This window comes from Dryobates pubescens, chromosome W (assembly GCF_014839835.1).
Source record: "Dryobates pubescens isolate bDryPub1 chromosome W, bDryPub1.pri, whole genome shotgun sequence".
Taxonomy (NCBI): Eukaryota; Metazoa; Chordata; class Aves; order Piciformes; family Picidae; genus Dryobates; species Dryobates pubescens.
In genome coordinates this window covers 1,354,544-1,375,616 of record NC_071656.1, presented here as the reverse complement: position 1 = coordinate 1,375,616, position 21,073 = coordinate 1,354,544, and the positions used below count along the sequence as shown (strand labels likewise).

The 21,073-nt window shown below is 44.3% G+C and overlaps 1 protein-coding gene across 1 annotated transcript in view; it reads right to left on the bottom strand.

The window, feature by feature from the left end:
* LOC104306805 (zinc finger SWIM domain-containing protein 6) overlaps positions 1–21,073 on the bottom strand; it is a 368,533-nt gene that overhangs the window by 14,793 nt on the left and 332,667 nt on the right. The window contains exons 9-11 of the mRNA XM_054177738.1: positions 17,228–17,488; positions 14,576–14,711; positions 222–379 (exon numbers count right to left, since the gene is read on the bottom strand). Coding sequence (XP_054033713.1) covers positions 222–379; positions 14,576–14,711; positions 17,228–17,488 — 555 coding nt within the window. The remainder of the gene's footprint in view (positions 1–221; positions 380–14,575; positions 14,712–17,227; positions 17,489–21,073) is intronic.

Here is a 21,073-nt window from a genome sequence, read left to right as displayed (position 1 = left end):
CAAAAAGCCTCAAATCAAGTCTATCTGGCTACCATCCAGCTAGTTTAACTACTTTGCTAGAAAATTAAGTGACAGGTTTAAGTGAATTCTGTTTATTGTTCCCATTTCAAGCTCCTGTCAGACTGTGATTTGGGTTCCTAAAAACATATTTTATAATATATTTATTCCATGCAATATTATAAGCATATATTTAGTTGAGTACATAACTGACAGCAATGTACCTTTGGCTGCTGTTAGCATGGTCGATGCCAGCTCACATTGCTGGGATTCGATGTGACTTAGGGTGAACCAGCGGGGATAGCGATTTGGGACAACAGATGCAATGTGGTGTGGGCGGGACACGTCTCCTGAAGGAACCATAGATTCCAATACTAGCAACCTGAAACAAGGAAGAAATCCTAAATCCTTTTTCATTAAATCATTATTGTGTTAGGTTACTCATAGGCAAAACTGAAGCTGCAAGAACACTTGACCTTGTTTACAAAATATCCCTGTGTTTATGGGTATAAGGATATCGGAAAACCATTTCTCTTCCTTGGGAATCTTAAAAGTTCATTTGCCAAACTTCCCTACATCAGTGAGCATCTGCAGGAATTAACAGGACAATTAAGTCATCCATTAGCCAAGGCAGAAAAGATTTTCTGCATCATCCATAGAGTTGAAGCTTTTTTCCCCTGCCTTGTTGTGACCGTTTGACACTGTGCCTTTAAGAACAAGCAGTGCTGAGACACTGGCTAAATGTTTTCGGTACTAGAACCAAAACATTCTGATATTCTAGACAAATTTCATTGGTTGATAGACAAAAATGCAGCTTTAGATTGTGAAGCAGTTGGAATTTTTTTTTCCTCAGTTCAGTTTTCGTCGGGGAGTTGGGGGGAGTTTGGGTTTTCAGCCTGTTCTCCCTGCCTGCTTCTCTGCGAACTGCTGGAGTTGGCCTTCAGATAAGCAAAAACTAATCCTGCATGGGCTTTTGAAGCTTACTAACAACTCTTTTCCTTAGTAACTTGCCTTTCTCCCTCTCTAACCCCTTTTTGGGGAAAAAGGGAGGTAGTGGGGGAGAGAGGGGGTTCCAAGGAGGGGATCCCTCCCTAGGGGAGGGATTTTTGCTGTGTATTTCTGTGTATATATTGTAAATACCTGTATATATTGTGTTATATATAACCTGCTTTCCATATATGCTTGTAAATATATAGCTTTTGCTCTTCGACTGAGTTAGCTGTGGTTTCTTACTCTGTGGAGGAGGGAGAGCTAAGCCCTCTCTCAACCTACCACACTTGTTTCAGTCCTTTGAGCCACAGCTCTCAGGAAGGAAATAGCTCTCCATAATACTAAAAACATGCAAATATTTTCCAATATTTGGAATATGCTTTCATATTTTGAAATTGCAATAAATTCAGACATACCAAAAATGACATTTTACTGTTCAAATATGAACTATTTTTTCAATTCCTTAAACTCTACCCTATCAATATTTGATAATGTGCATGCTAATGTGAAAAAAAAAAAGACTTCTCTTCTGATTTGTATTGAGTCAAATCTCTTCCCTAGTACCACTGAGACCTCTTTATAATAAAATAAAATACATATGAATTATTCAGATGCATTATGAAATGGTTTCAACAAGCAGGCAAAATCCCAACTACAGAATGCAAAAAGGATTATTAGGTTATGAGTAATAAAGCAAGAAAGGAAGAGGCTGTTTTGGGGAAATCTTTTGTTACTTGTTGGCAATTTCATTACCAACTTCTGCGTTCCTTTGCTGTGATAAGAAATGCTGTTGTGAATTGGTGCCTTTCATGCAATTTGGGCAAGATTAGGGAAACATCACAACAAGAACAAGCAGATTTAGCATTCTTCACATTTTTTCCTTTTCAAGCATCAATTATTTAGCTATATTTTAGCAAAGCTACTTTGTGATTAAACATCACAGTATCACAGTATCACAGTATAACTAAGGTTGGAAGAGACCCCAAGGATCATCAAGTCCAACCTGTCCCAACAGACCTCATGACTAGACCATGGCACCAAGTGCCACGTCCAATCGCACCTTGAACACCTCCAGGGACAGTGACTCCACCACCTCCCTGGGCAGCACATTCCAATGACGAACGACTCGCTCAGTGAAGAACTTTTTCCTCACCTCGAGTCTAAACCTCCCCTGGCACAGCTTGAGACTGTGTCCTCTTGTTCTGGTGCTGGTTGCCTGAGAGAAGAGACCAACCCCTTCCTGTCTACAACCACCTTTCAGGTAGTTGTAGAGGGCAATGAGGTCACCCCTGATCCTTCTCTTCTCCAGGCTAAACAATCCCAGCCCCCTCAGCCTCTCCTCATAGGGCTTGTGCTCAAGGCCTCTCCCCAGCCTTGTTGCCCTTCTCTGGACACGTTCAAGTGTTTCAATGTCCTTCTTAAACTGAGGGGCCCAGAACTGCCATTACAGTCTGTCTCCCAAAGCCTAGATTGAAAGTCAAGCTTAACAAGGGATCAGCCAAACTAAGTCAAACATTCATGTTCATATTCCAAGTGAGCAGTCAACTGGGTCACCACAGATTCATATTCTCCAAGGCTCTACTCCATATGTTTCAACGCTGCAAGCAGAGAACTGTAGCCAGTGGCCATCAATGATAGCACACTCAGTCCTTGCAGACCTGAGGTACATGCATGCAAAGCCTTATGGTCTCAGCTTCCACTGATTTAATACAGAATATTCCACACACTAAAAGAGTGTTAAAAAAGAAGAATGAGACAGCAACAGATGATTTTGAATACAGAGAGGCAAAACACTCCATAGTTGACACCATGGGTCAATGAGTTGTGTAGACTGACACTAAACACTTATGCCTGAGAGCCCTTAGCTGTAGTCTTGGGAATTTAACTTATTTGATAAATGTTCAAGTGAAGAAAGAAACATGCTTCACTTCTAAAAGCACGAAAAACCGCACAGTTTTCTATGTGGAAATATTTTACTCATGCCATAGAGGAAGGGATGCTCAAATTTCCCTCTTCTGATCCATTCCACATGAGACAAATATTCAATCTTCATGTTTGCTTTCTTCTTTCCCCCTCTCAAAGAAATGTTTAACTTCAGTAAGTTTTTCATTTGTTTTGTGTGATGGTTTAAACCTTAACTGGGAGTTAAGAGCTCAGATGGGGGCAAGGCTGACAATCTCCCCCCCACTCCCCCATCCTCCCTCCCACCAGAGAGGGGAAAAAAGAAGGAAGGGGCAAATCCACCAAACAATAATTTAGAGTCGGCTTGGAAGTAGAGAGGTAAAGAGTTTTCCTTAAACAATATATATGTGTGTGTGTATATATATATAAAACAATAACAGGAAAGGTTCACAAGGGCAAGGAACAAGGATGGATGGGAGGGGAAGGAAGAAGAAGAAGAAACCAAAACCAGTCTCTCTCTGAAGAGGCATGGAGGCAGCAGGGAGAAGGATCAGGTCCGACCACATGGCAGAGGAGCAGGAAAGCAGCCGCAGTAGCTCTCATCCTGGGAGGCAGAGGCCAAAAGGAGCTAATAGCTGCAATGCCCTGCTTTTTATACCCCAGCTGGGCAGGGAGGGGGGAGTGGAACAGACTCAGTTTCCCGGGGGGAAACGCCCTGCAGGGAGGGCAAAGTACCCGCAAGCCCTTGTGACCGTAAATACCTGTATATATTGTGTTATATATAACCTGCTTTCCATATATGCTTGTAAATATATAGCTTGCTCTTTCGACTGGGCTAGTTGTGCCTTTTAATGGCGGTTCTCATGAGATACCCTTCCCGAGATGATCTTCCATGGAATCCTAAGCCCTGGACTACCATAGATGAGGGAATTAGGCGTCTGAGAGAATTTGCTGTTAGAGAGATACTCTATGGTGAACATGAATCTCTGAATCCTGATGATGTTCCTGTAGGAAATGGTCTTGCTAAAAAGCTCAACAAGCTTGCTCCTTCCAATTATGCAAACATTCTGGCAAGCAGAATTGTGGCAAGAAATTATGGTGGAGCTCCTCCTACGGTTAGCCAATTCACTGATCAACTAAGACAATTGGATGATAGCATGACACGTGTTTCTTTGGTTTCAGCCATTGAAACTCTGTCTGGAAAAATCGAGAAATGCATGAAAGAGCTGAAGGATGAATTTAAAAACACCATATCCCAATTGGCACAAAGAGATAATTCCAATTCTTCTTCCAGGTGGGTGCAGGTTTCATCTGTGAGGAATAGACGTCCTCCAAGGAGGTCATTCCAAAACAGACCAAACCAAAACAGACCACCAAGGCAATCACGTAGGACTATTTGGATAACTCTGCGTGATCGGTTTGGTGAGAACATGAACAGATGGGATGGTCAACCAACTTCTAATTTTTGCAGGAGGCTGAGAGAACTGCAAAGTGGCAGAACCCGAGGTAGCAATACCAGAAGGGTAGCTGTTACTTCCACAGTTCCCCAGGACAACTCTAGTAGCTCCAACAGTGGCTCCAGTTCTAACACTGCACAGTGTGCTCGTTGCACCTGTGGACATGTTCCCCATAACTAGGGGTGCCCTGCCTCCCGCCAGGGGGAGGAGAGGGGTAATAGAGATAACAGAATCTATTGGGATGTGGACATCCAGTGGCCTGGCACTTCACACTTTCAGAAGTACAGGGCCTTGGTTGACACAGGAGCTCAGTGCACCATAATGCCATCAAATTATCAGGGGTCAGAGTCTATAACTATTCTGGGAGTCACTGGTGGATCTCAAGAGTTAAGTAAGTGTGGTGGTTTAGGCTGGGTGCTGGCCCAGATGCCACTGCACAGGCCACACTTGGGAGGTCCCAAGGGGTGGGCCCAGCCCAGGGGGTGGTCACAGGGACCAGGTATTCCATTCCCATAATGCCCTGCTCACCTATAAAAAGGCCATGCGGTGTCTTCACTTCCTCTTTTGTCCCCTGCTGCTGCCTAGGTAACATGGCGTGAGCTGCCTCCCTTGGGCCTGCTCAGGCCCAAGGCTGGGTTGGGGGGGGAAGAAAGAGCCCTGGGAGGGGTTTGGGTGTACCCCCAGGTGGGGATGGGATGTTCTTGGGTATGTTTTGGGATCTCTCTCTCTTTGTCATGCTGCTTGTGGGTCTCTGTAAAACTTTCATTGTTGTTTGTTATTGTTTTCCTATTTAAACTTTCCATCACTTTTGCAATCCGTTTGCCTGAGTCGTTATTTCTGCCTGTGGTGGGGAGGGGATCTGCCCCAACCCATTACAGAAAGGTGGAGGTTAATATAAGTCTAACGGGTAAACAGTGGAGGAAGCATACAGTTGTGACCGGACCTGATGCACCTTGTATTTTGGGAATTGATTTTCTGAGAGAAGGGCGTTTCAAAGACCCTAAAGGTTACAAATGGGCTTTTGGAGTAGCTTCTGTAGAAATTGATGGACAAAAGCTGAAGCTGTCTGCTAGACCTGAGCCTTCTGATGAATCTGCAGTTGTGGGACAACACAAGATACAGGACATTAAATTGCCGGTTGCTTCTCAGACTGTGCATCACAGACAATACAGAACTAACCGTGACTCTTTGTTGCCCATTCAGAATCTGATTGGTCAGTTGGAGAGTCAAAAAGTCATCAGCAAAACTCATTCACCTTTCAACAGTCCAGTGTGGCCTGTGCGAAAGCCGAATGGAGACTGGCGTCTGACAGTGGACTACCGAGCCCTGAATGAAGTAACTCCGCCTATGAGTGCAGCAGTACCAGACATGATGGAACTCCAATATGAGCTGGAATCCAAAGAGGCCAAATGGTATGCTACCATAGACATTGCTAATGCATTCTTCTCTATTCCCATAGCAGAGGGATGCAGGCCTCAGTTTGCTTTCACCTGGAGAGGAATCCAGTACACTTTCAACAGACTGACGATGGGCTGGATCCACAGCTCCAGCATTTGTCATGAAGTAATCCATGATGCTCTGGAGGAAGGTGGTGCTCCAGAACACATCCAGTTCATCGATGATATCATTGTCTGGGGTAAAACTGCTGAGGAAGTCTTCGAGAAAGGTAACAAAATCATGGACATTCTTTGGAGACTGCACATCCCTGGGTACAGTCAGATTGTGAAACCTCTGTATGATGTGACTCGAAAAAGAAACAGTTTCCACTGGGGACCTGAACAACAAGCAGCCTTTGACCAGATAAAGCAAGAGGTAGTTCAAGCAGTGGGTCTGGGACCTGTCCGAGATGGTCCAGACATTAAGAACATTTTGTACACAGCTGCAGGTGACAATGGTCCAACCTGCTTTGTTCACAGACGGTTCCTGTCTTCTCGTCAGGAACAAGCGAAGGTGGAAGTCTGCAGTGTGGAGTCCAACACGCCGAGTTGCAGAGGCAAAGGATGGAGAAGGAGAATCCAGTCAGTTTGCAGAGGTAAAAGCTGTCCAGCTAGCTCTCGACGTAGCTGAATGTGAGAGATGGCCAAAGCTTTATCTCTACACCGACTCATGGATGGTAGCCAATGCTCTATGGGGTTGGCTAAAGAACTGGAAAAAGAATGGTTGGCAGAGGAAAGGAAAACCCATTTGGGTAGCTGAACTGTGGCAAGACATTGCCGATCGAGTCGAGAGAATTCCTGTGAAGGTGAGACACATTGATGCTCACATTACTAAAAGCAAAGCTGCTGAGGAACAGCAACACAACCACCAGGCAGATTTAGCTGCAAGAGTTTCTGAAGTAGACAAGGACTCTGAACTTGATCTCGACTGGAAGCACCGAGGTGAGATATTCTTAGCTCGGTGGGCTCACGATTCATCAGGACATCAAGGCAGAGATGCAACATACCAGTGGGCTCATGACAGATCCATTGACATTTCCATGACTGTGACATTTGTGCTGCTATTAAGCAGGCAAAGTAAATTAAGCCCTTGTGGTATGGTGACAGATGGTCCAAGTACAGGTATGGGGAAGCTTGGCAGATTGACTACATCACTCTACCACGTTCTCGTTCTGGTAAGCAGTGCATGCTTACTATGGTAGAGGCAAACACTGGATGGCTGGAAACTTATGCAGTTCCACACGCAACTGCACGCAACACCATTCTTGGTCTGGAGAGACAGATCCTGTGGAGACACGGAACTCCAGAGAGGATTGAGTCAGACAACGGAACTCATTTCAAGAACAACCTTGTAAAGAGCTGGGCAAAAGAGCACGGCATTGAGTGGACATTCCATATCCCTGACTATGCACCGGCTGCAGGGAAGATTGAAGGCTACAACAGTTTGTTGAAGACCACTCTCAAGGCCATGGCGGGTGGATCTTTGAAAAACTGGGAGAAACATTTAGCACAAGCAACCTGGCTGGTAAATAGAGGTTCAGTGAATCGAGTCGGTCCGGCACATTCAGGTCTGCTACAGTAAGTAGAAGGCGATAAGAGTTCCTATTGTTAGAGAAAAGCACCTGTTGGGTAAAACTGGGTATTTTCGCCCTCAGGAGAGGCTAAACCTGTCTGAGGGGTGGTTTCATCTGAAGGTCCTGGTCAAACTTATTGGGTAATGCAAGAGAATGGTGAAATTCAGTGTATTCCACAAAGAAATTTAACTTTAGCTGAAAGAGTTTAATTTCAGAGTGTTGTACAGATACATAGCGCCCAAAGGCAGAATCCCTGAGGAATCGACGGTGCGCAAACCCTGAGAGCCCTGAGAGCCCTGAGTCAACTGAGAGTCCCTAATCCCTTTTCTTTGCTTCATCTGCAAAGAAACAAAGTGTTTTGTGTTTTCTTGTTTCCTGATTTTCTTGGACTTCTGAATCATGTACATCTGGGTATAGCCAGAATGGACTATGAACTTCACTTACAAATAGTAGATAGAATAGAAGTATAGAATAGAACAAACCAGGTTGGAAGACACCTTCAAGATCATCGCGTCCAACCCATCAACCAATCCAACACCGACTAAACAACTAACCCATGGCACCAAGCACCCCATCAAGTCTCCTCCTGAAAACCTCCAATGATGATGACTCCACCACCTCCCCAGGCAGCCCATTCCAATGGGCAATCACTCTCTCTGTATAGAACTTCTTTCTAACATCCAACCTAAACCTCCCCTGGCACAGCCTGAGACTGTGTCCTCTTGTTCTGGTACTGGCTGCCTGGGAGAAGAGACCAGCATCCGCCTGTGTCCAACCTCCCTTCAGGTAGTTGTAGAGAGTAATAAGGTCACCCCTGAGCCTCCTCTTCTCCAGGCTAAGCAACCCCAGCTCCCTCAGCCTCTCCTCGTAGAGCTTATGTTCCAAACCCCTCACCAACTTTGTTGCTCTTCTCTGGACTCGTTCCAGCAAGTCAACATCCTTCCTTAGAGGACACAGTCTCAGGCTGCACCAGGGGAGGTTCAGGCTAGATGTTAGGAAAAAGTTCTATACAGAAAGAGTGATTACCCATTGGAATGGGCTGCCTGGGGAGGTGGTGGAGTCGCCATCACTGGAGGTTTTCAGGAGGAGACTTGATGGGGTGCTTGGTGCCATGGGTTAGTTGTTTGGGTGGTGTTTGATTGGTTGATGGGTTGGATGCGATGATCTTGAAGGTCTCTTCCAACCTGGTTTATTCTATTCTATGTATTCTATTCTTCCTAAACTGAGGGGCCCAGAACTGGACACAGTACTCGAGGTGCGGCCTAACCAGTGCAGTGTACAGGGGCAGAATGACCTCCCTGCTCCTGCTGGCCACACTGTTCCTGATGCAGGCCAGAATGCCATTGGCCCTCTTAGCTGCCTGGGCACACTGCAGGCTCATGTTCAGTCTACCGTCAACCAGCACCCCCAGGTCCCTCTCAGCCTGACTGCTCTCCAGCCACTCTGACCCCAGCTTGTAACTCTGCATGGGGTTGTTGTGGCCAATGTGCAGAACCCGGCACTTGGATGTGTTAAATCTCATGCTGTTGGATTCTGCCCATCTGTCCAGCCTGTCAAGGTCCCTCTGCAGAGCCTCTCTACCCTCCAGCAGATCAACTCCTGCCCCCAGCTTGGTGTCGTCAGCAAATTTACTGATGGTGGACTCAATGTCCTCATCCAGATCATCAATAAAGATGTTAAAGAGCACAGGGCCCAGTACTGATCCTCGGGGCACACCACTAGTGACTGGCTGCCAGCTGGATGTGGCACCATTCACCACCACTCTCTGGGCTTGGCCCTCCAGCCTGTTCCTAACACAATGCAGTGTGCCCCCATCCAAGCCATGGGCTCACAGCTTGGCCAGGAGTTTGCTATGGGGGATGGTGTCAAAGGCCTTGCTGAGGTCCAGGTAGACTACATCCACAGGCCTCCCCATATCCACCAGGCAGTCACCTGATCATAGAAGGAGATCAGGTTGGTCAGGCAGCACCTGCCCTTCCTAAATCCATGCTGGCTGGGCCTGATCCCTTGGCCATCCTCTAAGTGCTGTGTGATTGCACTCAAGATGACCTGTTCTATAATCTTGCCTGGCACTGAGGTCAGGCTGATAGGCCTATAATTCCCTGGCTCATCTAACAAGCCCTTCTTGTGGATGGGCACAACATTGGCCAGCTTCCAGTCTTCTGGGACCTCTCCAGTGAGCCAGGACTGCTGGAAAATGATGGAGAGTGGCTGGGCCAGCTCATCTGCCAGCTCTCTCAGCACCCTAGGATGGATCCCATATGGTCCCTGTGGTGAAGGCACATTACGCCGAGATATTGAATCTTGCCCCAGCATGTGGGTGAGCTCCCCCTCCTTCAGGAGGAGGAGAAAAGCCACGACAAAAGCCAGGCTGGCACGCATCTTGTGCATGCTGTGCTCGTGCATTCCCCAAATATGGAAGAATTCTAGCTTCATGCTTTCCCATAGGCTGATGCCAGTTGTTTATGAGAATGCCCATTGGTCAAACCTAGCCTCGAGGGATTCTATAAGTATTACCCCAGTGAGTAAACAAGTGCCTTCCTGCCTTCCTGCCTTCCTCCTCCATTTCTGTCTCTGTGCTAGCTCAAGAGTTGAGTCTGAGCCGCTGCCTCTGCATTTGAGTTTATTGTTTAGCTTCTGTTACATACATGCACGAATATCAAGGCATCTGCATGTGAGAAGCGACTGGAGGAATTATTTCCACAAGAGGAAGGACACCACGCTGAGCTAAGGAGCCAGCGTTGCCATAGCCATTCACACCGACCGGGAGAGGAACCCCCCCCTGTCGCTACTGTCTGGACTGGATCAACCCCCGAGGGTAAGATCTGCCCAATTATCGGGGAAGAAGGGACTTGACCAAACCAGGTCGCCCGCGCAATTGCTTAACCCCACCATAGTGGAGAGAAGAGCGCCACGTGCTGCTCCGAGCCCTGTTAAACTCCAGGGATTACTCAGCAGCATTCATGCTTACACTGCACCGAATCCCCCGGACCGCTCTGGGTAGCCTGCTGTTGCTTTAAGCCCAGCGAACGAGAAGCCGCTGCCCGAAAATCTGCAGAGCCGGGCCGACTCCTGTTGGGCCCACCCCACCGGTATTCATCACTCCCGGGGCCGCCTCTGCAGATTCGCGTACCGCCGCGTCCCCCGGGCACGCCTGCCAGCGGTCATTGTCCTGCCATGTGGTGCAGATCGATTCTGAGGGCCAGCTTGTCTCCGGACCATCCCTGCCAGCCCATCCTTTCGTGTGAGCCAACTCTGCCAGGAGCTAGCCTCGAACTGGCTCCACACAGAACAGAGCTTCGTCTAAGCTCAACCAGAAGCCATGCACGTCCCATCGAGTCGCCATCTAGTGGCCAAGCAGCAGAACTGCACCCTTCTTGCATATAAATACAGAAATAGTTCGTAATTAGTTCAAATAAGTTCTAATCATAATACTAAGCCTGTTATGGGATATATTTCACGAACGTGCACTAGAACATGTATATAAGTTGGTGATTCATCGGTTATTGACAATTTTATAATATTAATAAAAATAATTTTCATAATTCATAAATTAATAACCTCCTCACCACAGTCCCATGGACTTGTGGGGATCAAGCTGCTGAGGAGAATTCCAATAACCTGCTCATGGAACATAGGGAAACTATGCAGCTCCCTGGCTCCTTCTGCCGGCTCTGCAGGCCAGCTGTCTGGAAGACGTTCTGTCCTTCTAGTAAAAATTGAGGCAAAGAAGGTGTTAAGTACCTCTGCCTTTTCCTCATCGTTTGATACAACATTTCCCTCCATGTCAACCAAGGAGTGGAGGTTGTCCTTGCCCTTTCTCTAGCTATTAATAAAGTTATAAAAGGACTTTTTGTTGTCCTTCACAGCAGAGGCCAGTCTAAGATCCAAATGTGCTTTTGTCTCCCTAATTTTCTTCCTGCATGATTTGGCAACATCCTTATATATCCTGTGGGTTGCCTCACCTTTCTTCCAAAGATGATACACCCTCTTTTTTTCTCTTAGTTCTATTAAAAGTTCATTACCCATCCTGGCTGGCCGTCTGCCCTGGCAGCTCATCTTCAGGCACATTGGCATAGCCTGTCCCTGTGCCTTCAACAATTCTTCCTTGAAGCAGGTCCAGCCCTCCTGGACCCCTTTATTTTTAAGGGCTTTATCCCAAGGATCCCTCCAAATTAGTTCCTTGAGTAACCTGAAGTCCGCCCTCCAGAAGTCCAGAGTGGAGGTCTTCTTGCTGCCCCTCTTAGCTTGACTGAATACCGAGAATTCAATTATCACGTGGTCGCTGGCCCCTAAACAGCCTCCAACCACCACATCACCCACCAGCCCCTCCCTGTTGGTGAAGAGGAGGTCAAGCATAGCCTTGCCCCTGGTAGGCTCTCGCAGCCCCCAGGATAAGAAGCCTCCATGCACTCTAAGAACCTCCTAGACTGTCTCCTCTAATTCTCACCCATAGGCACTCAAACTGATGATCCCTGATCTCCAGCTCAATGGCATCTAGTGCCTTCCTGATGTACAAGGCCACCCCTCCACCCCTTCTTCCTTGCCTGTCTCTCCTGAAGAGCCTGTAGCTGTCAATTGCAGCACTCCAGTCATGTGAGTCGTCCCACCACGTCTCTGTGATGGCAATTACATCATAACTTTCCTGCTGCAACAAGGCTTCCAGCTCCTCTTGTTTGTTACCCATGCTTCGTGCATTAGTGTACATGCACTGCAGGTGGGCTGCTGGTTTCACCTCTGACCCTAGCTTATCATCCCCAGACTCCTGCCTGGGGGGACTAGTTTCAGCCCCTTCCCCCTTCGAAACTAGTTTAAAGCCCTGTCAATGAGAGCTGTCATAACTTTCCTGCTGCAACAAGGCTTCCAGCTCCTCTTGTTTGTTTCCCATGCTTCGTGCATTAGTGTACATGCACCTCAGCTGGGCTGCTGGTTTGGCCTCTGACCCTAGCTTACTGCCCCCAGACTCTTGCCTGAGGGGACTAGTTTCAGCCCCTTCCCCCTTCGAAACTAGTTTAAAGCCCTGTCAATGAGAGCTGCCAGTTCCCTCCCCAGAATCTTTTTACCTTTGGGGGACAGGCCATTCTCATATACTGTGACCTTTCCCCTTCTTTGGGACAGATGTACTCCATCTGTTGCCAGGTGGCCTGGTGCAGTAGAAAGTTTACCAAGATCAAAAAACCCAAAATTCTTTTGTCTGCACCAGCCTCTAAGCCACTTGTTGATTATGGCTGCTGTCCTGTTCCTTGTGGTATTCCCTCCTGCAACTAAGGGTATTGAGGAAAAAATTATTTGAGCACCTGACCCCTCAACCAGATCTCCCAGGGCCCTGAAAACATTTTTGATAGCCCTGGGAGTTCTGGTTGCAACATCATCATTCCCTATCTGCATAACTAGTGAAGGATAGTAGTCAGAGGGCTGTACCAGGCTAGGCAGCCTACTGGTAACATCATTAACTTGGGCTGCTGGCAGACAACAGAGTTCCCTATGAGATGGGTCTGGCCGACATATGGGGCCCTCTGTTCCCCTACAAAGGGAATCACCAATAACAATTACCCTCCTCTTTTTTTTGAGGGAGCAGGTCCTGATGCCAGGGGAAGGCTGTTTAACCTTAGGCTGTTTAACCTTAGGCTCTTTAGCCTCAGGGAGAACCCCAGATGGTGTGTCCTCCAGCATCAGTATCACCTCACCCTCCATCTCCAGTGCCCCATACCTATTTTCCAAGAGCAGCGGGGAAGGTGAGGGGAGGCAAGGAGGTTTTACTTTGTGTCTTTTGAGAGGAATCTGCATCCATTCCCCTCTGCTTTTTGGATAACCAGCCCCTGCTGGGGGAGCCTGCAGATCCTGCTTACTCTGATTCAACTCTTTCCTCCTCTGGTTCATCTCTTTCCTCCTCTGGTTCATCTCTTTCGTACATTCCCTTACATTTCTAAGGCTAGCAACCTCATCCTTCAGTCTGGCCAACAGGTTAAGCAGATAGTCAATCTGCACACACCTTATGCAAGAGTTGCCCCCACTACCCTGCATCTCAAGAGCCAGGCTCCAGCACTCTCTACAGCCAGATACCTGGACCGCTACCTGCTTGTGTTCTACCTCAGTCTGGGTCGACACTGATTTTTTTAGGGAGTTTTTGCTACAAGTTACAACCATGATTGTCCCTGGCAATTGCGCCTACTGCACACACACACAAAAAAAAAAAAAAAAAAAAAAAAAGTGGGGCGGCGCGTGAGAGCAGGAGAGAGTACAAGAGAATACGGGCTGCCCGACGAACAGAGCCCCGCGAGCCGCAGCAAACCCTTTTAAATTAAGCTGCCCCCGCCGCTGGGATCACAAGTCTAAGATATTGTTTTAGATTGGATGGACAGTACAAACAGCCAATGAAATTGTTTAGAAGGGGTGGATTGTGACAGTTTTAGGCTGTACCTTTAAGGAAAGGATGGCTATTGAATACTCTAGCTGAATGTTTTGGTGTAAAAAGGAAAGCAAAGATAATTCTAAACAAATTTCATTGTTAGATCAGTAGGAATGTAACTTTAAGGATTTTAGTCTTAGTTCAGTCTGTTTAGCTGTTTCTGTCTGTGCAGGTGCTTTCTTTCTTCCGTTCTTGGCAGTGCTGATCTTGGACTGAGATAAGAAAACTAACTCTTTTTTTTTTTCCCTTAAGAGCTACTTTGAACTAACAAAATGTCCCTTAATATCTATTTTCTCTCTTTAATCCTTTGTGGTAAAAGGGGAGGAAGGGGGGAAAAGAGTTTTGGTGGGGAGCCCCCCTCCAGAGGGAGTTTCTGTGTTACATTCTTTCCTGTATATTTTTGTATATACTGTAAATACTGTATATTTTGTATATATTCATTGCATTTCATTCTGCTTGTAAAATACGGACTTTTTCATGCGCTGCTCTGACTGAGTTAGTTGTGGTTTATTGTGGTGGGAGGATTGAACTTTTCTCACTACTACAACACAAAATCTCATGCCCTAAGTGTAGAATTCTAGAAGGATTTGTAACATACAATGCTTTTACAGTTGTAGATAAACACTAATCGTACATTTATAAATTAGTATACCATAGTATACTCATCAGACATCATCAATTGCTTTTACAGATAACAGAACCAAAGTAATTTCCCCTTAAATGGAACAATGCTTCTTTTAGAAAAAAAGACTAGCTCTTGATTACCTAGCTTTCCCCCTTTTTCCAAACCACTGACTTGTGAATACATACCACATGGCTCTCAGTGCAGTTTTGTATGCCAATTCAGCATCATGAGGTAGGAGAGAGGTGAAAAGATACTTGGCAAATGTGTGCATTGGAACACTCTCTCGATGGATGATTTCACCTAAACCACTATATGGTCCGGCTGTAGGAAAGAGAAATAGAATGTCAGTCTTTACAGACTGTTAAAACTCAACTTCTGGACCTTTAAAAACATTCACTATACCTTGAGTTACAATCGGTATTCAGAAACAGTTTGTTGTACAAAAGATAATGTTACATTGGTATTTTTGTGAAATATATTACAAGTATATTAAATACTATATATTCTTTGAGATAACAAGACAGACTGCAAATTGTATACTATTAAGCACACTACTAGTGCACATACAAATGACAGAATGGTCCCAGGGCTGCATGGGGCTCATTCAGTAAATCAACAGTATACAAAAGTAGAAGGTGATAATCCTAGTTTTGCCTCTCTGTAGTTATATTGTGCACATGAATCCCTATGCATACTCTGTTGGTGCATAACTGCTTTACCACAGATCCACGAGAAAAAAAAAAAGAAAAAAAACCAAAAATAACTACAGTGGAAAAACTTGTATCTTTAATTGAAGTTACATGACCAATCAGTACAGCAGCACCTGATCCCTAATAATGTCTCACTTGCCATTAGGCATTTAAATAATCCTTTGGTCTGAACTTGGTCTCCAGAGAAGAGTAGGTCAGATCTTGCACCAAAGCTGCTTTTGTTAGTTCATTATAGCCACATGATCTTAAACTCTGTATTTGTTGTGGGGAAATTATTCCCATTGTTGGGGCAATGGATTTTGATTAAGATTAAATAGGTGACAGTGTCTCTCAATCATTTAAAATGAAGTTGAAAGCCATGCAAACCCAGATGGCATTTCCTCAGTGAAAGAAGCCATTTCGTGTATGTTTGCCAGTTGATCCTGTCAGACACTCAGTTGGTACACAAAGAACACAAGACAGCATTTATATGAAAATATATTCTGCCATTAACTTAGCAGTAAGGCAAATATTCGAACATTTCTTGCAATGTCTATGGATCTGTCACGACAGTCTTATGTTCAAATGGTATCTACATACCGCATGCATTAATAGCATAGAAATCACCTTAATAATGGGCTAAGCTTTATTATATCTGCAGGACTTTAACTATAAAACCATAATTCATATGATTAGGATCTTAAATCACTGCACAGTTTTCCTCCATGTGAGCTGACAGTTTCTGTCTAACCTGGAATAAATTGAAACTATTGCAGAAAAGCCAGATTTCTCAGCACACAGTAATGCAAGATCATCGTTGTACACTGTTCACCACAGCAGATTTGTTGCTATGATCGCTTGCTTACTACTCTAAGAAAGCAAAAATAATATCAGTGATCAAAGTAGTAAACTAGAAGTATCAGAATACTTGAGAGAAATCCTGCCTTTTCCTCATGGAGCATCCTTACCAGTCAATAGATGCAGCAAAATGATGTTATAATCTATAGGATCCCTCTATGGTGGTTAACAGCTCCATCTAGCAAGCAGCTGTTCTTCTCCAAAGGCCATAAAGCCGTGGTTATAGCTGCATCATAACTGAAACTCTCTCTACAGTATAGCTTCTCTGCAGTTTTGAATAGCACCATCAATGGGTACCAAAGTCTTTAAGGATCTGGTCAACAAGAGTGACTCAAAAATGAGAACTCTAAGCAACATACTACATATCTTCCATTAAAGAATTAGTTTCAAAAGACAGATGTCTTACAGAAAGCAAAACCTACCTGCTGTGTAACAGTCTTCACAACTTACCTAGAGAAGTATCACACTCCTAACCATCCCTTGAGCAGGCATACTAATCTTGGACCATGTCTTTAAATTTTTTTCTTCCATTAAAAACCCCAAAAACTAGAAAGACAACCTTAGAGCCCACAAGACTACTCTCTGAACACAAGGCTTAAGTGCTATATGTTAAGACTTTTCAATGGCAAAAGTGTGCACTTTTTTGTACAGGTTTTATTGCAAAACACCAACTAACTCCCAAACGCAGGTCATTTGTCTTAATCAACATTTAGTCACAAGACTAGGCCTTAAGCATCAATATTTGACCACATACTTCATTTTTCATGTATGATACAAACTTCAGAGGCAAGTAATTTTCTTAATTGCTACAAAGAAAATATTATATTTCTGTCCCAGCAATTCTAAGTGAATGTTTTGAGCTCTTCACTTGGGAAAAGAGGTAAAAATCTTTATACATTTACAAAGTTGTCAGTCTTTTTTCAGGATACAAGTGACATTTAGAAATTTGCTACCTGAGAATTGTTGATGATAAGTGATGTCTATATTATTTAATTTTAAGCCTGGGTTGTATAATTAGGATACTGAGTTAATGACAAGCAACAAATCTAAAGAATAAAATGCAATAAAAATTAAAATGAAAGCCTTATAGGTCAGTAGATGCATTAACTTTATAGTCATGTGATATCTGAAATATGTTTGATTTTCATAAGAGACTAGAAAGAAAATTTTGCTGGAGTTCTACATCAAAAAACATAAGTATGTGAGGTAGTTTCTACTGGAATACTAATTCAATGGGTTTGTGTAAGTGACAACAGTTAAAAAAAGCAGATAGCATCTACATTGGGCTACCTTCTAATAGGAAGACTGCTTGTTTTCGAAAAATCTTCACCAGAGTATCATCCAATTCAATTTCCTGTAGCTTAGAAATGAGCTGCTCCTCATTTCGACAAACCTTCTCTTGTGCATACAAGCCATCTGGCATTATTCGTTGTTGTCCCAGCCCTATCAATGCTACTTCCACAGCCAGTGTTAAATAAGATTCCCCTTCTTCTAAGAACCTGTGTGCAGGCAAGTGGTGGTACTCTAGAGATTTGCATTGCTCCACACTCTCTGTAAAGGACGACACAAAGAACACCACATCAGAAAATCATTCCAGTCCATAATCTCTCTATAATGCCACATTTACAAACGCTTCTTCTGTCAGTATTAATTTAAAAAAATAATTTAAATTGCTACCACGATCTCAAGATCGAATAATCCAAACCTGATCCAATTCCACATTGCAGAAATACATAAAACAATTAGGTTTTAAAAAAGCCATTCAAGTCAAAATAAATATTTTAATTTTCATTTTAAACTGCATGATTTGGAGAAAGACAGTTTCTCGAGCTTTGTGTTAATAAAGACAAAATTGGAAGATGTATTTCAACGTTGTTCCCCACCCATTTTTGTATCTCCTTAAAGCTTTGATGTTGTATAAGTGGAAATGGAAGGTGCTTAATACACCTGCATAGATTTCATAGAATCATAGAATTGTTTCAATTGGAAAAGAACTCCAAGATCATTGAGTCCAAGACCACCACAGTCATTAAACCATGTCCCAAAGTGCCATGTCTACACATTTTTTGACCCAACTCCCTAGAGGACACAGTCTCAGGCTGTGCCAGGGGAGGTTCAGGCTAGATGATAGGAAAAAAATCCATACAGAAAGAGTGATTGCCCATTGGAATGGGCTGCCTGGGGAGGTGGTGCACTGGTTAGGCCGCACCTCGAGTACTGTGTCCAGTTCTGGGCCCCTCAGTTTAGGAAGGATGTTGACTTGCTGGAACAAGTCCAGAGAAGAGCAACAAAGTTGGTGAGGGGTTTGGAACACAAGCCCTACGAGGAGAGGCTGAGGGAGCTGGGGTTGCTTAGCCTGGAGAAGAGGAGACTCAGGGGTGACCTTATTACTCTCTACAACTACCTGAAGGGAGGTTGTAGACAGATGGATGTTGGTCTCTTCTCCCAGGCGGCCAGAACCAGGACAAGAGGACACAGTCTCAGGCTGCACCAGGGGAGGTTCAGGCTAGATGTTAGGAAAAAGTTCTATACAGAAAGAGTGATTGCCCATTGGAACGGGCTGCCTGGGGAGGTGGTGGAGTCGCCATCATTGGAGGTTTTCAGGAGAAGACTTGATGGGGTGCTTGGTGCCGTGGGTTAGTTGTTTAGGTGGTGTTGGATTGGTTGATGGGTTGGATGCGATGATCTTGAAGGTCTCTTCCAACCTGGTTTATTCTATGTATTCTATGTATTCTATTCTATGTCTCTTCCAACCTGGTTTATTCTATGTATATTCTATGTTGCATATTCCAATGCCTGACCACTCTTTCAGTAAAGAAGTTTTTCCTAATATCCAATCTAAGCCTCCTCTGGTGCAATTTGAGGCCATTTCCTTTTGTTCTATCACATGATACTAGGCAAAGAGGCCAACACATACCTCACAACAACCTCAGCTGAAGTTATTAGTTTTGTGCAAATACAGTAGGACTATGTGGGGTAACTACCTATCTTACTGTGTGACAGGAATGCAAGTTAATTTAGTTCACTTCAGGAGCAAGGTCGAGATGCTAACAACCAAGAGATGTTTATATTATCTCTGGGAATGAAGATCTGCAAAGCTGGCCTGCCAAACAGCTGAAGGAGGGAGTCTTGTGAAGATAAGAAAACCTTGTTTTGGCTAGAAATGATGAGTCAAGGCTAAAACAACAAAACACACAGCTTCAAAACACATTTTGAAAGCTATAGTGCCTGAGTGAAGACCTTTGTATGATTAACTTGAATTTTAATATTTATGTATGATAATGAGCCAAACAGCATACATGCTAAACCTATGAGACTATGTTACTCATCACTGCACCCAAATCATGCTAAATGTCACCTGGAAGGCAGAGACACCAGGCAAAGTAAAGGTATAAAAAACATGATAAAAACAACTCTATGCAGCTGGGGGGAGAAAGACTGTATTTAGCAGAGACAAGACCATTTGACAGGCTGTGCTCCTTTTCCTCCATCCAAGACAGTGGCACCTTCTTGGTAAGAATTGTGCATTCAATGTACAGCTGAACTTTTGCTGCATTTCTGTTATATATTAGCACTACTTCAAAGGTTTGTGTCTGTTATGGTTTGAAGGTGGAACATTTGCCTAGTTCCTAACTGCAAAAACAATTGGAACTTTCTGGACATTTTTGATTAAAAGGTAAATAAATTACTATTGGACACAGAACAACAACATAGATAGGTATATATCATTCCATTCACTTGCTAATGTGGATAAAAAGCAGTTGCATAAACTATTCTGTCTCTTTACTGATTCTACACTTTAGCTGCTACTAGCTGATGTCTTCTGCTTGGCTTTGCTGACCTTGGCTGTGGCTAAGTACTAACAGCAGGTTATTGCTAACTGCTTTCTCTCTCTGTCCCTTGTACAGAGGGGAGGAAGGGGGAGCTATTTGTTCCCCCAGCTTTGTCCAGAGGGGTCTTTGTGTTGTTTATAAATGGTACATATATGTAAATATATATATAAAAAATATATAGTACATATTTCTAGATTTTAGTTTGTTTGCTACTTTTTTTGTTTTTTTTTTAGTTTGTTTGCTACTTTTAAAAGTGCTACTTTTAGTAAAGATTACATGTAAATTCCACACATACCAAGCTGATTAATTTGACACTTCACAGACACACCATATGACAAAATACACTGTATATATATTGTAAATACTGTATATATTGTATACATATCCTGCATTTTCCCATTGCTTGTAATTACAGCATTTCCTTTGCTCTTCCGGCTGAGTTAGCTGTGGGTTTTTTCATTCCTTCTTAGTGGGGGAGGGAAAGCTGGGCCTTCTCTCTCAACCCACCACAGAAACTCAAGCTTTCTTGGATGCTGTGAGTGTCTGGAGGATGCATATCCCAGACTACATTCTTATTGTGAACCCTCTCTACCAAGTCAGAAGAAGAGTGATTTTCAATGGGGTCCTGAGCAGCAACAGGCCTTTGAACAAATCAAACAGGAGATTGTGCATGCAGTAGCACTCAGGCCTGTCCAAACAGGACAAGGTGTTACAAATGTGCTCTACACTGAAGCCGAGAAGAATGGTCCTGCCTGGAGCCTTTGGCAGAAAACATCTGGGGAAGCCTGAGATCAATCCCTAGGATTCTGGGGTTGAAGATACAAAGGGTATGAGACCAGCTACACTCAGACTGAAAAAAAGATACTGGCATTGTATGAAGGAGTTTGAGCTGCCTCGGAGATGGTTGGTACAGAAGCACAGCTCCTCATGGCCCCCTGGCTGCTGGTGATGGGCTAGATATTCAAAAGAAGAATTTCCTCTACCCATCATGCAACTGATGACATGTGGAGCAAGTGGATCACAGTGATAATGCAATGGGCCCAAACAGGGAGCCCTAACTGCCTAGGAATATTAGAAGTCATCACAAACTGTCCAGGAGACAGAGATTTTGGGATGTTACTGGAGGAAGCAGAGGTAATGTGCTGAGGAGGCCCCACACTACAACAAATTGACAGCTCATGAAAAATGATATGCCCCTTTCACTTATGAGTCCCATCGCATTTTGGGAAAACAGCAAAGGTGGAAGGCTTCTGTGTGGAGTCTTACACAACAGGTTGCAGAAGCTGTTGAGGGAGAAGGAGAA